The 14689-nt window shown below is 43.7% G+C and overlaps 1 protein-coding gene across 9 annotated transcripts in view; it reads right to left on the bottom strand.

Moving 5' to 3' along the window:
- ADGRL3 (adhesion G protein-coupled receptor L3) overlaps positions 1-14689 on the bottom strand; it is a 1231414-nt gene that overhangs the window by 511124 nt on the left and 705601 nt on the right. For all 9 annotated transcript variants that reach the window (XM_085641132.1, XM_085641126.1, XM_085641127.1 and 6 more), the window contains one exon: positions 1987-2096. In XM_085641132.1, coding sequence (XP_085497258.1) covers positions 1987-2096 — 110 coding nt within the window. The remainder of the gene's footprint in view (positions 1-1986; positions 2097-14689) is intronic.

Raw genomic sequence — 14689 nt, 5'->3', positions numbered from 1 at the left:
TGTGACACTTCTTCTTGGATTCTTTCAACTGGGTGTGGCTAGTGGCTATACAGAGGTGGAGTGGCATGCACATGTATACTCCGATGCTGCAGGAGGGATCCGCTTTGGGTTATACGGGCAAGATAAATGGTGTGCGGAAAAATGGCCATTATTGGGACAACCTCACTATGTACTTCATTTGAAAGGGACTCTAGAAATACTTTGAACTTCATTTGTTCCTAGCCTCGAAAAAGTCCAGGAGGACGAAACACGTGTCGGCTGCGTTGGTTTGGACAAATAATGTTTGAAATTCTATCTTCACAGCAAAAACGTAGCGGAAGAATTTGACTCCTGTTAGATCTCATAGTTTCTACATACTTTTTTCAGGAATGGACTTAAATGTCATAAACTGGACTGTGTTTGCTGGAGTGCATCATTTCTCTGTGGATATAGTCCTGCACTTTGGTAACAAGGTGCGGCTAATTGGCACCTAAGGTGGCTCGGTGCGCAGCACGACAGCACCACCGCATGATTGAATATTGGACACTGTGTCATTTCAATTTATCCATGACTTTGTGATAGATGTGCAGCTACTAGGGCACAGTCACCAATTCTTGTACCTGTTTGAGTAGGTTTTTGGTAGTAGGACAGTGACCTGATGTGTTGTTATTCAATTTAGGTATGAATTATGTGGTTGCTGAGAATTGGATGGCATTGATGAGAGCAATGAAGGACGATTTAATGCAGATCGCCACATTATCTGGACAGAGTTTAGTCCCAGGTGAGTATGATGTGGGTCCAAAACATCAGTAGCAATTGAGAAGACGAGGTGGAAAATAAACAATGACATAAGGGCATTTTGCAGGGATCGACTTGTCAGTAGAGTTGAGCATGTAGATTTGAAGTATGATGCGTTACAGTTTTCTGTGGGGACGGAGTCCACTTATCGCGCTATGGCATGGATCTATATTTGCTGCAGGTGAGGGAAGTAGTGGCCATGGTTTTGAACATTCATCAGTGAGAGGAAAAAGGGGCAGGGGGTGGGAAAGGCTAAAAAATTAGAGTCAGGAACTTTTTCTGGGTGGCGGTTGGCCGAGAAGTTGGCATGGGTTACTGAAGTATATTGTTGTTAACAGCAGCAATCCAGGCTGAAAGGGAACGGGTAGACAAGCTCATGCCTGGACAAGGCAGGAAGTTTAAGGGTTATTGAGAAGTTAAGTTAGTTAGAGGTAAATAGTTGCAGGAAAACTGTATAGGAGGTTAAATTGCTGAAAATGAGTACCATGAGGAGGTAGAGACAAGCAAGTTTTGTCGGGAGAGGGACATTTTGGGGGGGGGTGGGGGATGCGGTAGTTTAACATAGGCAACATGTTTGTATAGTGAGATTTTAGATTTGTAAGGTGAAAGGCCCATGGTTTATATGTGATGTATACCTGTTTCAATTAAAGTGGACTTTTTCACACAAATCCGGTGTCAGTGGTCTGTGCTGCTCCTTCTCTTCCCCCCAGAAATGTTCTAATGCGTTCTAGTCAACACTGCTATAGGAATGTTCAAGTGGAAAAGAAAAAAACACACAATTTAAAAAAAATGTGATGAATCTAGCTGCTAAATAACTCTGTTCACTCACTGCATCCTAACATGCTCGAAATGCATACACATCCTTTTCGAAGATTATACCTACATGGGTAGTTCGCCTCGCATGGCATTAAAACAACATTTTCATCTTAATATTTTGAGCTTCAGTGAAGAAAAAAAGACGTCTAATGAGCAATTAAAATCGAATTAATTATACTATCCCTTGCCTTGGAGCACATGAATCATACACAGCACTTTTCGGAGCTGTTATCAAGACATTTTTAATTAAGCATGCATTATTCATCAATAAAAAAATGTACCCAGTCAATCAGCGGTGTTTTGGATAAAAGGAGCAAGACCAGCTAAATCAGTGCCTAAAATCACTACCGTCTCGAGGGGGATAATGGATGGATAATAAATGCAGACACGTACTGTAAGGTACACATTCGTACTGAACTTCCAAATATTTGTATGTTCCAGGGCACGGGTCCGGAAACACATCTGGGCCTGCCACGACGGCACACTGGGTACGATTATTGCATCTGAAACACAAAGAGAGAAAAGAGAGAGCCTCAAAAACATGATAATAAAAGGGATATGGCGTTCAGGCAGCACTCAGCCACCCCCTGAGCAAGACAGTGACATACAATAATAAATGCAGTGTTCGTTTCTAAAACCCTTAATTGTTCTAATGTGAACCTTTCGCTTGTGGTAATTAGATGCCTCGGGGCTGCTCATGTCAGAGGAAGAGTAAACTTCTTGGGTGGCTGAAACATTTTTCTCCTAACCTTGTCATGCAGTGCATAAAACAGACGAGATCTTCTTGTTGATGTTCGCCGTCTTCCAACGCCACATTATAAACTTCAGTACGTGTGGCCGCAGCATAGGAGTTTTGTAGCTAATGTCGTGGCGCATGACATAAACATGTAAGACAGCGACTTTGATAGTATGCCGTAAAAATAAGGTTTGCTTCCCCTCATTCGCATTCTGTTTCAACAGTCTGCATCAAACGCCAAAATGGCGCTAAACTCCTGAATGGCGGTGCTACTGGAAATATACAAGGGCACTACTTGTTAGCTGACAATGAGAATGCTTTTAAATACATTCTGCTACACATGGAAAACTACATTAGCATGATTTACAGCATAGAGTGTATACTGTGTGTCGGGGGCTTTAAGTGGGATGAAAAGTGGGGTGTGTCTCTAAAATGGGCATGCCCTATGTAATTAGGGCGAACAAAGCGATATCAAAGGAGATGATGGACGGAGCGCTTGGGCAAATCAAACACTCACCCCCAGCATATGGCCATGTCTGAACTGGGGTGGTGGAGTGAGCTAAAGAATGATGATGGATTAATCCCGGATCAGTTGACTGGGTGTGAGTGTTTGATTTGCTCAAAACGCTCCGTCCATCATCCCCTTTGGTATCGCTTTGTAATTAGGGGCGTGGCTTAAACACAAAATTTCCGTGATTGCCAAAGTGTGCCCCCGGACCAGTTTTTTGGTTCCTCTGAGCTTTCAATTATTGCATCCAGATATATAACAACGACTTTACATACACCAAAAACCAGCCACGACTATTGACTTTGTCAGTGGGTGTTAGTTGTTCAAGATAAATGAGTGACTACAATCATTTTGTTATAAATAATACTAAAAATATTACTATTCTGAAATTATGAGACTGTGAATTAAACATTACTGAGGCCTGTGGCGTGGGTAGTGCTCTTCGGTGTGTCTCTTTCACTCTTGCTATGTTCAATCCATGTCAGACATGTATGTCCCTTTTCTCTCCATATCTCGTCCATCGGCAAATCTTAACCCTCATCTCGTCCATCGGCAAATCTTAACCCTCATCTCATTACTCTTCAGCATCTCTTTTCATTCTCTTCAGAATGCACCCCCACACATACAACACACACACTCACCTATAGGCACTTCATTTTCTATTATATCCACTTTGACATTATTTTGACAACTGTGTGCCTCCTCCACACACATTTACATAGAGCTTATAATGAATGCAACTGAATTGTGTGGCCATTGCCCTGTGTGCTGTGCAGAGGCCAAGGATTTGATTAGCATGTACTCCACCAACTAATCGGCACTGTAAGAAACTTGACTGCCTTCAACCTCAATTCCAGGGCTCTCAATCGTGGCCCGTTATAAAAGAGTATGGTGTAACTCAGTGCAAAGCATGCACTATACAAGCGTGATATGCTGTACGAAAACAATACGGAGATACAACATCCTGGAGTTGGCTAACACTCTTAGGAAGTGCAAGTTTAAGTAAAACATGTGAAATATAAACAGGAACTAAATCGCTGACATGGATTTTCCTATTTCACAACCATAGTTCATAAATTGATCCGTATTTCTGCCAGTAAAATTAAGAACATGAATGTAGCGCCTGATAGGGACCCGTCTCAATGTCCGTTTTTAATTACTTATGGGTCTCAGACCCGGCCCACTTAAAGGCTGCTGTGTGAGTATCCATCTTGTTAAAAATGTCTTCAGCAAGAGTCGCACCTCAGAAAGTGTGTAAAACTGCAAGCACTGAAATGTGAATGTGAAAATAACCAAACACAGTTGAAGCTTCAGATTCTCTTTCAGGGCTGTGTCATATGTCAAAGCAAAACCAGTATTCTAATGTTGCAGCTGGTGCAAAATTTAATAAAAATCTCCTAAAGCTAATTTTTTTTATCCCTTATTATTATTACATACTTAAAACAGAAAATATAAGAAGAAAGCACTTTAAAATGTGTTATTGGGCTCTATTAATGATACCTGTCAGATTAATAAGGTAAACAAAGCCAGAAAAGTTGTGTTAAAAATGATTATGCACCAGTCTATACAGTTATATTCGAGCACGGTGTCCAGGCCTTAGCAGAATCTTAAAACTTTAACAAATGGCTGGTATTTATTTTTTTCTGGGTAGAGTGTCTATCCTAGAAGCGCACATCAGTGATGTAACAATAACCCCCGGAGTCCCCGAGGTGCTGGGGGGGGGGGGGGCGAGCTCCAGGGGGTCCCCTTCCGAGTACCTTGCATTCGCATGCCTGAGAGCTCCTGACTGGGTCCAGAGCATGTGGGCCCCCCTCCATGCACTTTGCAGGGGGGGCCCACTCAAGTTTCGATACGCCACTGGTGCACATACAGAGTTAAGAGTAACTATTACATTAATTTTTTCTCCCTTTTGGTTCCCAAATTATTTGGCCAGGATTGCACAATGAAATGAGCAGAGATTTGCATGTTATAAGCTATTGTAACAGCAAGCTAACTCTGCCTTCCATCCTTCCAAGGTGGAAAACTGAGTACCGTGAAAGTGGGTAATTGTAAAACCTGTTCTTTAAAGCATGTCAAAATACCTGGAATGCAGAACAAAGTGCAATATAAATAAAAAAGAAGATATTATTAAGTTGAAAAGCACAATGTACTTGAAGTCAGCAGTTCACACTTCCTCACTATAAGTTATGCACACAGAAGAGGAGAGGCACATTTCAGGGCTGTGACTGGCACTTTACACACTCTGGAAAATCTGTGGCTTGTGCTGGGGTTAATTATCCAATGTTCAGGCATCCAAGCCTCTTTTAGAATACTTAGTGCCTAATTACAAGTCAAGCTAAACAAAATGAATGCATGCTTTTATATTTTAATTTCGTTTCTTCTGATTAGTAGTTTTTAAGTTTTTCTCCATCTCTATTTACCAGATGTGGAAGATCCTGACCTGATTTTCCATGCCAGAAAACTTGCACGAGTTCTTTGCTGCAGCAGCAGTTATACCTTCATGTCGGTTTTCTCACAGGGGGAGCATACAGTGCTTCTCCCTGCTAGAAAAAAAGTCACTTTCCCTTCCCTGGTCTCCCCTACCCCTTGCTCACCCTCCATCCCATGCATCGCCCCCCACATACATTTACAACCTGCTGAGAGCAGGCAAGGAATACAGTGAGCAGTGGCGGCTCCTCCGCTAAGGTGCAGGAGCGTCACCCAACTGTTTTTCGCAGCGTAAAAAAAGGAAAACTAAAATGATAATAACTCTACGGTATTGTCATTTTATTATTGCTGCTGCGGTGTCCCGGCGGGCGGGGTAGATCTGCTCTGCTCTCAGAGCACGGGGAGGAGTGGTGGCCACTATGTAAGTGCGCATGAATGTTTACCCGACCCTCTGGGGCCGGCCAAACATTCATGCACACTTTGCATGTTGTTCATGCAGGCTGCTTTACAGACTGCATGGAGAACATGCCCAGCCTTCCAGTCTCTGGCTGAGCCCCGATCCACAGCGCTCAGACCAATCACAACGCTACATTGCAGCATTGTGATTGGCTATTGGGAGGCTAAGAGCTGGGTGCTTCCTGCTTCCTTTGCAGAGAAGGAGCCACGAAGAGGACGCAGGAGAGGCGGCAGCAGCCGGCCAGCAGGCGACAGGCAGGTAAGTGTTTTTTTTTATTTTTAACCCCCCCATTCTCCCTCTCTTTCTGCCCTCCTCTGTCTCTTCCCCCCTCCCCGCCCCACTGCTGCTTACTGGGAGCAAGACAGAAAAAAAACCTCGGAAGGCGAATTCTGTGTGGTTTTACAGGTGGAAAATTCAGCTACACATAGTATTTCCCCATTCCAATATGTCAGCTGTGTAGCGTGTGTTGCCAGCGCCCGGGGCAAGGCAAGGATCCTTCCAATTTTATTTAAAATTTTGCGGCCCTGTGGCCCCGCCCATACTACACCTCTGCAATGGGTTAATTCTTGTAACAGCACAATACTGCTGCGATTTTACCATACCATAACAGTAAATTCGCATGCAAATGTGCCATGCGGAAATAAGCTCCAGCCCCGGATATGCGCAATTACAGCTTCAAAGGAACATTTAAATATTCTTCCTTCTCTATCATCGGTCTGTATGACGCGTTAGGCTGTCTCGGAGAGGGAACCTACTCATCCAAGGTAGAATTCCCTCAACAACCCCGCGCGCCAGGAACACGGTGTAACTGGGCCCGGCGCGCGCTCTCCATCCTTGCCTCAGGATGGCTGGAAATAGAACGCCTCGGAGCTAGATTTGTTCGGCTCCTTCCCAAGATGCCCCATGTTCTGATGCCACATGGCACCTCCGACCCCGCGCCGTTTGTTTGGCAGAACGAGGAGCTTCCGGGGGGGGATTCGTTTCGATTTCGAGTGGAAATGCTTTCTGTTTACCTCGGGCTACAATTTTGTCAGCCATAATGAGCATTTTATTTTCAGCCTAGAAATGAAAATTGATTCATTAGTGGGTGCCTTAAGCTTATTTTTTGGTAATTCCACTAGAAGATTAATAAGAACTGATTCAACCACCCATCAAGCAATTTCGCTGGATAACTGCTAATCCAGGGGGGTCTGGAAGTTCTAATGTTGTGCTTTTGAGGTTTATGTCAACCGACAGTTATCACAGGCGTGTGTCCGCTTTCATCTTATGAAAGCAAAAAATGAATGCAGTCACTTAGGGGCTAATTTGGCTCTCCTCGCCCTGCAAGTGTGGAACAGGTGGCCTGGCTTTCAGATCGCAGGTATTTAGGCCATTCCATGCAGGCAGCTGTCCAACAACCGTCCGCATCCAAAGGCACAGCTTCAGAGAGAGAATGTGGGCTCCTGGGGGTGGCATTCGAAGATTGTCCACCCCCGGGCAGCTTCGGGCACTTAGTATGGCCCAGGACAGGAGGCAAATTTCCATTGGCTGGCACCAGTAGCGCGAGCGCCAAGAGCGCGAAATTCCCGTTGCGCACTTGCTGGTGACGGCGGCAAGGTAGGGTCGGTCATTTTTGGCGGCTTTGTTTTTAATATTGTATTTCTATGAACCTCGTTCATTACGAGGCGGCCGTTTTCATTTGGGAAGCTCTACGTGCGTTATTATGGCTGGGAGGGAAGACCTCAGGTTACGCTTGTGAATTCGAGTGAGGGCTCAACAACGCCTTCACTGGGTGTCAGCCCAAAGAGTCACCGGCATTTGTCTAAAGAGGGGGGGGAGGCCACGCACACGCGCAATGCCTGTTCCAGCCCCTGTATTAAAGTAAAAGCAAAGCTAGTCGTCTCTGCCGCCTCATGGTTGCAAGAAACCAGGGTTCGAGCCCCGAGGTCGGGTCCACATTCTGGGCAAATCATTTAATCTCCCTGTCCCTGAATGTGTAGTGTAAATATGGTGCCATGTGAAGCACTCAGGTGCCTTCGGGTCGGGTTCGGGCTATATAGATATGCAAAAAAAAAAAAAAAAAAGGGAGAATTCTCCATCTAGTGGATATTCATGGCAACTGCATAGCCCCACCTTTCAAAAACAGCAAAGGTGTGGAGAGAAATAGTATATATTTATATTTGGCAAACATCATTTTAAAAATAAGGAATTGAGAGTCGGGCTGTCCACCGATAGTTGTTTGTCGTGCATAATATCCAGTGAGGGGGGTGTTTCTATTGCAACGTAAAAACTAAATCAATGGGTTTTAGATGTCAAAAGTACATTGGCTAAGCAGTTTAAGAACGACGTAGATACTTTTTCAAGCACGCAGTTGCAGATAGCGAAAAGGATTTTGCCCTTGACATACACAGCAGGACAGAGGTCAGTTAGGAGATTTGCGCAACAAAATCAGCACAGGAGGGACAATGGGTGGGGATTCCGGAAGAGATTCATATGAAGTTAGATGATTAAAATTAAAGGAGAACAGATATCCGGCTGCTGCAAAGTAAGCGTTTTTGCGGCCAACGAGGGCGAGATACTGCCAAGCGCAAGAAGGGGCAGTAGGGGACAGCTCGGTCAGGCCTCTAGCGTCCTGCAACGTAGGAAGCAGAGATGAGGGGAATTTTTCAAACGAAATTTCCCACGCCGTTGGAGACACGGAAAGCGGCTCACTACGCACAGGCTATTAACTGGAAAGTGTATGATGGGGGTATAGGAGGCGGGGAGCATTCAAATGGGGGGGGGTAGTAGGAGGGGTGGTAGAGTAGGGAGTATTTGGGGTGGTAGGTAGTTTTATAGCGGAGCACGATAATGAATCTTTGGAAGAGGAAGAAATTATTGATGGAGGCATGCTATTACAAGGCTTTCAGGAATCTTTCCAGAAGGGTGGGTGGGGTTTGCTAAACATGTCTCCAGAACTTATTTTTCACAGGACAAAGAAAGTGAAGGTGCTCGGAGCAGAATCAGTACAGGACATCAAATAAGGGGATGAAGAAAAGGCTTTTGATGGAAGAACATATATATACAAACTCAGGTGAGCGCACACACAATTTTTTCACAAAAGTTTACGTGCAGATAAGAGGGTAGGAACGGACGAGGAACATAATAAAGTCACATTACAAAATACAGCTAGTCAAGTTGTTAAAGATGGTGAGATGTCAAATGATAAGGTGAAAGTTACGGTAAGCTCGGATAAGAGTTATAAAGCTGAAGGTGAGGTATTAAATACATCGAATTTGAGGCGCTTACCTTATATGGGTTTGTCGATGCCATTTGGTGCTCATTTAACTAAGGCTACAAAGGAAAAGATCGGGAAGGGGATTTTATTGCTGTGTTTTTAAATTTCTGTATAGGGAAGTACAAGCAAAAGAAGTTTCAAGGTAGGAAGCGTGGGAGTTGGCGTAAAGACCAAAGGGGCCAACCAATATAGATACATGAACATCAGCTTTCTTTATTTTCGTGAGCATATACTGCGAAAAGTTCACCGATAGTCAGTTGCCAATTTTACATACTTAGACACAATAAAGAAAGCTTCCACGACATTTGGGGGTTACGCCTGGGTACATTACGACGAGGAGTTTGGTGCCAGACTATTTTTTAATCCCAGATAAGCCATGGGGGGGAAGTACATAATGAACTCTGGTTTCAATGGATGTACCCTCAACGGCCTCCTCCATCCATGTCTACGGCAAGTGGCTTAGTGGTTACTAATGGGCCTTTTCAGAAGCAGACTCACCCTGGGGGGGGGGGTAGTTGGAATAGACCACAAACTTTCGCATCTGGCGCCTGCTGGATTTTCAATAAGGGATTTGGCGCAAAAACCCTTGAAGATATAAGCACGAGTGCTCAAGATGGGGTGGGAAGCACGCCATTATGCAATTGTTTCGGAGAGCAATCCAATTGAGGAGGGGGGGTTTTGGACTTTCAATCTGGACAGACGGGCTTCTACTCTAGTTAAGGTTGACAATTCATTTAGATACTAAAAAGTTTATCATGACACACATAAGCCACATTACTGGAATGGGGTTTTTCAGGTAAGGGCTTAAACTGGGATATCAGTGGCCTAGATGTCGCAGTTTTCCAAGAAATTTAAGGTCCGTTGATGACTTTCCATACATCGGAAGTAGGAAGTTGTTGACAGAGGGAAAGAAAGGAGGATGACAGATCCTTTCGATTCCTGGCAGTTGGGCAATCTCATAGTTTCTCTATTAGGCGTGGTGCCTAAGAAAACAAAAGGGGAATTCAGGATGATCCAATATCTATCATGGTCTCAAGGTGCCTCTGTGAACGACTTTATGGCAAGGGAAGGCTCCATGGTCAAATTCGATTTTGTAGATGCAGCATTAGAAATAATAAGAATCATAGGAGAGGTTGCTGTATTAGCGAGAGGTGACATCAAGTCAGCTTTCAGTTATTGATCAGTGCAGTTTTCTTTTTCGAACAGGACACAGTGACTTGATGCACTATTTTGATAAGAATTTTATTCTTGGGAAGCTGCGGTTTCCCAACAGTATGGAAAGGCAGAGAGATTTTACAGTGTTTGCGCTAGACATAGGGGATTTCTCTAGCGGAAGATAAAACAGAAGGCCCTAGTTTCTGTTTAACATCCCGGCATCGAAATAGATACGTGTGGAATGGGAGCCAGGTTCCCTGAGAATAAAATAATTGAACTGACCATTTTCTTAGAATATGCAAGACAAGTGGACAAATTGACAGTCTGAAGTTCAATGTTTACTAGGCCATTTGAGCTTTGCCTGCAGAGTCATACGGGCAGGCAGAATTTTTGTAGGTACCTGGGTTTTTTCCATGTCAGGCATTTAACTTCCACATCATAGAATCATTATAATTGCCAGCATGCGGGCCGATTTTGAGGTGTGGTTATGGTTCTTAAACGATTTAACAGTGTCACAATCTGGTCGTTGATGGAGGATTTTGGTTTGGCAGATGCAGTTATTCTCCGATGCTTCTGGTGCTGATGGTGTCGGCCTATTTTGGGTGGAAAATGGTGCCCAGAGCAGTGGCTAGCCAGATGGGTAGCAGAAAGGAACAGCATAGCATTACTGGAGTTGTTTTCCGATTGATAGTTACTTAGGCTGTCTAAGGTTTGAAGTTGGTAAATAGAACGGTGATGTTCAATGTGGATAATGAAACTGTAGTGGATTTAGTAAATGGGCAGAAAGCCAAGGATAGGCAGTTGTTAAAGTTGTTACAAACATTTATGCTAGGATGTTTTAAAGTTAACATGATTTGCAAGGATAAACGCATTGCGGGACAAGCAACTAACATCGCAGATGCCATATTTCATTTTCAGTGGGAGAGATTTCGTGTTTTGGCGCCTAGATCAGATTTACGTAACACTCAGGTACCCAGCGGGATATGGGATTGGTTGAACTGACTGCTCATCAGCTCATCGAAAACTCATCAGCAAAAAGTAACAAATTGTTGGTTTTACGAGCCCTCACCAGGGCAGGTGGGTAGGAGAATTCTGCAGGTTTGGGCAAAGACAAAAAAGAAAGACAACATGCAAAGAGAGCCAATTTCTTAAAATTATGGTATAATATCACATTTGGTTTATAAGAGATTTTTTCTACATTTGAATATCGTTTGTTCCAGCTATGCATGACTTGACTCTTTTTTGGGGCGTTCAGGATAGAGAGTTAGACAATGATCACAATGATGATCTCAGTTACAGAACGTTTATCTGGTCCGATCATCTCTATGTATTTTCTGGAACGTGCTAAAACAGATCAAGCGGTTAAAGTTTCAAGAGTAATATTACAAGCATAGGTGGACCACTGCGCCCCAAACAAGCTTGGTTAGATTTTCTAGTAGTGGGAGGTGCAATTTCAAAAATTTGGTTCTAGGCATCTAGTTGGATCGCGGCAAAAAGCTTCCCAATCGCTGTCAATCTTGAAGAAGTCGTAAAAAAAAAAAAAAAAAAAAAAAAACCTCTCAATTTTGGTACACACTCGTTCGCCATTGGTGCGGCTTCAGAAGTTATTAGCTGGGGCTTTTTTCTCAGTGATGTCAATAACCTAGGGCTCTGTTCCTCAGATTGTTGCTTACGTTATATTAGAGAATTAGATTCTGAAGTTCATAAGCAAGGATATTAATTGTTTTTTCTTTTCAGGTTGGTGGCAGGTTTATTACTGTCACAACGACAAGTTCGGATAATTGGACATTCATTCATTAAATGGGCAGCAGAACAGTCAGTGAAAAGGCACTTCGGGAAGAATTTGGGTTTTTAGTTCTGAAGAAGTGTCATGGTTCGGGGAGAGTGGCATGAAGTGGGGTCAGCTAATGCCTTTGATGAGTGAGCTTTCTTGTAAGTTTAAACACAATGTTGTTTTGTTTCGCCTGGGGGAAAATGACTTAGTGCAGTTATCAGGTCTTGGATTACTATTAGAGATGAAGACAAATTCAGAACTTATCAAAGACCTGGTTTCAAAGCACAGCCAGTGTTAACAGCATTAATGCCACGCAGAATTTGGAGAGGGGCGCGGAGATTTACGGCAGTTGAAAGAACAAGAAAGAAAGTACAACGATAACTACATCAAATTTTTGTTGTGGTAATGGAATTTATTGGTTCTTTCATGATGAAATCACAAAAGAGGACTACCAATTCTTTAGCCATGATGGCGTCCATTGATAATTTATTGGTAATGAACTTTATATATTAAACGTAAAGAGATGATCTCTAAAATTCTGCAAATACAAACATGGTATCGATAATTCGCTGTTGGAGCGACAGCACCGCTGTTTGATTCAATAGATACACAGGTTTTTCATGTTTTTATTGATTACACTCACCCCCCCCTTTTTTACATCCTCCCCTCCCTCACCCCCCCCCCCCCGCAAAAAAAAAAAAAAAAAAAAAAAAAATCCTTAGAGGTTTGTGGTAGGGTCTTTGTATATATGGAAAATACGTTATCACCTGTTTGGCGACAGTGTGTATTTTGTGTGCATATAGACATGGCACTGCTTCATGAAATATTAACTGGTTTCACCTGTTTGGCGACAGTGTGTGTGTTTTGTGTGCATATGGATATAGCACTGTTTTATGAAATAATAACTGGTTTCCCCTGTTTGGCGACAGTAGGGGTAATTTTATTCAATTGATGACAAGGGTCCAGATAACAATGGAATTCCTTTCCGATGGGGGGGGCAGGAAAAACACCTGGGTTAGGGTTTTTCCTGGTGGCAGAGTTGGAGGAGATCAAGACAGGCAGGAAGGGTTGGGGGCATTAGGAATAGCTTCGGACAGAGGGAAGCAAGGGAGCGAGGTTGGAGGCAAGAGGTAGGCAGGTGATGTAGATAGGGGTTTGGGGAGGAGGATTAGGCCGAACAATGTTGGGGAAGTTTGTTGTTGGGGAAAATTCTTAGGGGCGGGGGGTGATAGTTTGGAATATGTATTAGTGAGGCCTGAATTGTATATGATTATGTATTGATTTGCCTACCTGTCCAATAAAGCGGCCTTTTACCCCACTTTGGCCTGTGGACGTACTTATTGCCCGATGTGGGCTCCTGGGGGTGGCATTCGAAGATTGTCCACCCCCGGGCGGCTTCGGGCACTTAGTATGGCCCAGGACAGGAGGCAAATTTCCATTGGCTGGCACCAGTAGCGCGAGCGCCAAGAGCGCGAAATTCCCGTTGCGCACTTGCTGGTGACGGCGGCAAGGTAGGGTCGGTCATTTTTGGCCCGCCCGCCCACCCCCTTTTCTGTTTTCTTCAAATGAGTTACATTAATTTCCGCCGGTTGTATAATAAAAAAAAAAAAAAAAAAAATGTTTTCTTGATGTTTGGTGGTTGTCGCTTGGACAGGTGGCAGAGTTGGAGGAGATCAAGACAGGCAGGAAGGGTTGGGGGCATTAGGAATAGCTTCGGACAGAGGGAAGCAAGGGAGCGAGGTTGGAGGCAAGAGGTAGGCAGGTGATGTAGATAGGGGTTTGGGGAGGAGGATTAGGCCGAACAATGTTGGGGAAGTTTGTTGTTGGGGAAAATTCTTAGGGGCGGGGGGTGATAGTTTGGAATATGTATTAGTGAGGCCTGAATTGTATATGATTATGTATTGATTTGCCTACCTGTCCAATAAAGCGGCCTTTTACCCCACTTTGGCCTGTGGACGTACTTATTGCCCGATAATTGTCCATTGGTTCCGCCTTGTAAAAAGCATTAGGATTTAGGATGAGGGTCACACTTCTCCCCTGCTGAGAAATGACGGTTGTCTGACACAGCAGCATGAACTGAGAGGGTGGCCTCCTGTCAACTTGTACATAACTTTTTAATCACCCTGTACATATCGCGCACTCATTGTGTCACCAACCTCACCTTGTCACTTAATCACAACTCACTTTATACTTTCACATTGTTGGCAGCCGCTAATGCTACAAAAATTACGTGCATATGGGTGAATATAAATGATGTAATTTATATAAAAAAATATCCTATCACCCAACAAACCTGATTCGATTGTGGTTACTGTATCTTTGTGTTACGTGTTCCTTCTCAAAAATTTCCTTTCCCAATTGTCTGTAGTGTTAACATTTTTGGTTTTTGTTGATTCAATTGTAATGAGAAGCAATATTGTGGTAATACCCGACAGAACCACTGTACTTTTTAATCAAATTGCTGGCAAGTACTGGGGGGCGATGACGTCACTGTACAGTAGCATATTTTCAGGGAGCGTCCTTCGCTGTGCTGAGCGAGCTCTGCAAGCCGCACTTTTCACGAGCAGTTAATGCCCTACTATGGCCAGATAAACTCCACAAAATCCAACAAGGCTGGGAGATGGTATGCGGGGCCTTTTAAAAAAATATATTTATATTCTGCGCGCGCTGCCAAGACAACGCAGAAAATAATGTATTATATCTGCAAAATTAGCTGCAATGAATCTAGACAAAACTGTGCAGGACCCCGCGCGTAAGGGTTTCCCTCACTTCCTGTGCACACC

This window comes from Triturus cristatus, chromosome 2_2 (assembly GCF_964204655.1).
Source record: "Triturus cristatus chromosome 2_2, aTriCri1.1, whole genome shotgun sequence".
In the NCBI taxonomy this organism is placed as follows: Eukaryota; Metazoa; Chordata; class Amphibia; order Caudata; family Salamandridae; genus Triturus; species Triturus cristatus.
The sequence above is the reverse complement of the archived record's forward strand: the minus strand, read 5'-3'. Positions and strand labels throughout refer to the sequence as shown.